Source organism: Fulmarus glacialis, unplaced genomic scaffold (assembly GCF_000690835.1).
Source record: "Fulmarus glacialis isolate BGI_N327 unplaced genomic scaffold, ASM69083v1 scaffold24180, whole genome shotgun sequence".
Lineage (NCBI taxonomy): Eukaryota > Metazoa > Chordata > Aves > Procellariiformes > Procellariidae > Fulmarus > Fulmarus glacialis.
In genome coordinates this window covers 1-1,379 of record NW_009189897.1, presented here as the reverse complement: position 1 = coordinate 1,379, position 1,379 = coordinate 1, and the positions used below count along the sequence as shown (strand labels likewise).

General features: G+C 60.5%; 1 protein-coding gene across 1 annotated transcript; it reads right to left on the bottom strand.

Annotated features, from left to right (window-relative positions):
• Positions 1–1,177: 1,177 nt before the first annotated feature.
• On the bottom strand, positions 1,178–1,357 carry SMIM3 (small integral membrane protein 3). Its single transcript, XM_009583858.1, has one exon. The coding sequence runs from the start codon at positions 1,355–1,357 to the stop codon at positions 1,178–1,180; it is 180 nt and encodes a 59-aa protein (XP_009582153.1).
• Positions 1,358–1,379: the final 22 nt, after the last annotated feature.

The following is a 1,379-nucleotide window of genomic DNA, read 5'->3' as shown; positions in this document are numbered from 1 at the left end:
GCGGGAGAAAAGCAGCCGTCACTGCTGTCAGAAAGTCCCTGGGGATCACTGTCTGACGGTCGCTGCCACTATTGCAGCCAGATTCGGGTTTGCACTCCTGGAGCATGCGGCCAGGCTGGCAGTGTGCCTCCTGCGGGGCTGTGGCTACCGGGCTCAAAGGCCAGGCAAGAACCCTGGGGACCTCGAGCCAAGGCAGTGCAAGTCAGTGCAGGGAGGGTTTCTGGAGAGGCTGCAAAGTATCTCAGATCCTGCACACAGGCACCCGGACACCACCTATAGTGTGGACAGAGCTGCACGACACGCTCAAGTGTAGAATAAAGTCCATTTATTTCGTAGCAAAGGGCAATGTAAGAGCTTACATGGTCCCTTGCCACTGCCTGGGCACAAACCCCTCTGCTCCTCCTGCTATGCCTGTCCAGGCAAGGGTCACACAGACCCCCCCAATGGGGCCAGCGTGCCAGGTGAGAGGTGGAGGCCCTCGCCATCAGCAGGAGCACTGAGCGCAGCCGGCGTGCAGGCAGGCAGGCTGGCAGGAGCTGTCCATGCTCCTCTGCCCCACGAGACCCAGAGGAACCGAGCATCCCATAGGGTCTTCCTACAATTTCAGCAGATATCCGATAGAGCAGAAGCTGGTGCCAGCTGCGTCTGCTGTGCAGCCAGGACGGGCTCCGTCACTGATGCTTTTAGCCAAGTCTCCAAATGCACAACCAGAAGCCGCATCCATCTTGCTTTGACCCTTCTTTCCCAACCACCCTGACAGCTGGGACTCCAAAGAAGAAATAACTTTGCCAGGCATTTCCACTCCTTGCTGCTCGTCTGGGAGGAGACGGGGTCGCCAGCAAAGGCGAGACCAGCCTGCCTGCCTTATGGGAGCAAGTCGTTTCTAGCTGGACATGTCCGCAAAGTCACACCTCTCCCTGCTGGTGCCCAGGCCACCATCTTCCTGATGGTCCCCATGAGCTCGGTGGGTAAACAGGAGGCAGTGGGTTCACTTGGCGAGAGCCTGGTACAGGGGCAGACAGCAGACAGCCGCGTGCTGGCCCACCCCGGCTCCTGCCTGTCTCTCCCCAGCTCTCGGGGTGCCCCATCAGGCTCTGTGGGATCCCTGGAACAGGGTCCCATGGCTGTGGCCCCCTGCCCGGCGAGCCGGCCAACCCTCTTTGCCTCTGCTGTAGCCTCACACAATGCCATTGCGCATGGGGTGAGTCCGTACCCGATAGATGATGACAGCAGTGGCCGGGCAGAGCACCAGGGCCGTCATGACGAGGATGGTCGCCAGGATGATCAAGACGATGACCCAGATGTCCAGGATGTGCTTGGGGAGGGCGGCGGGACCTGCAGGGTCAGGGAGGTCCATCCTGCAAGGGAGAGGCAGAGAG

Excerpts from the sequence above, each read along its gene's own strand:
- SMIM3 (XM_009583858.1), bottom strand. The coding sequence starts at position 1,357 with ATGGACCTCCCTGACCCTGCAGGTCCCGCCGCCCTCCCCAAGCACATC.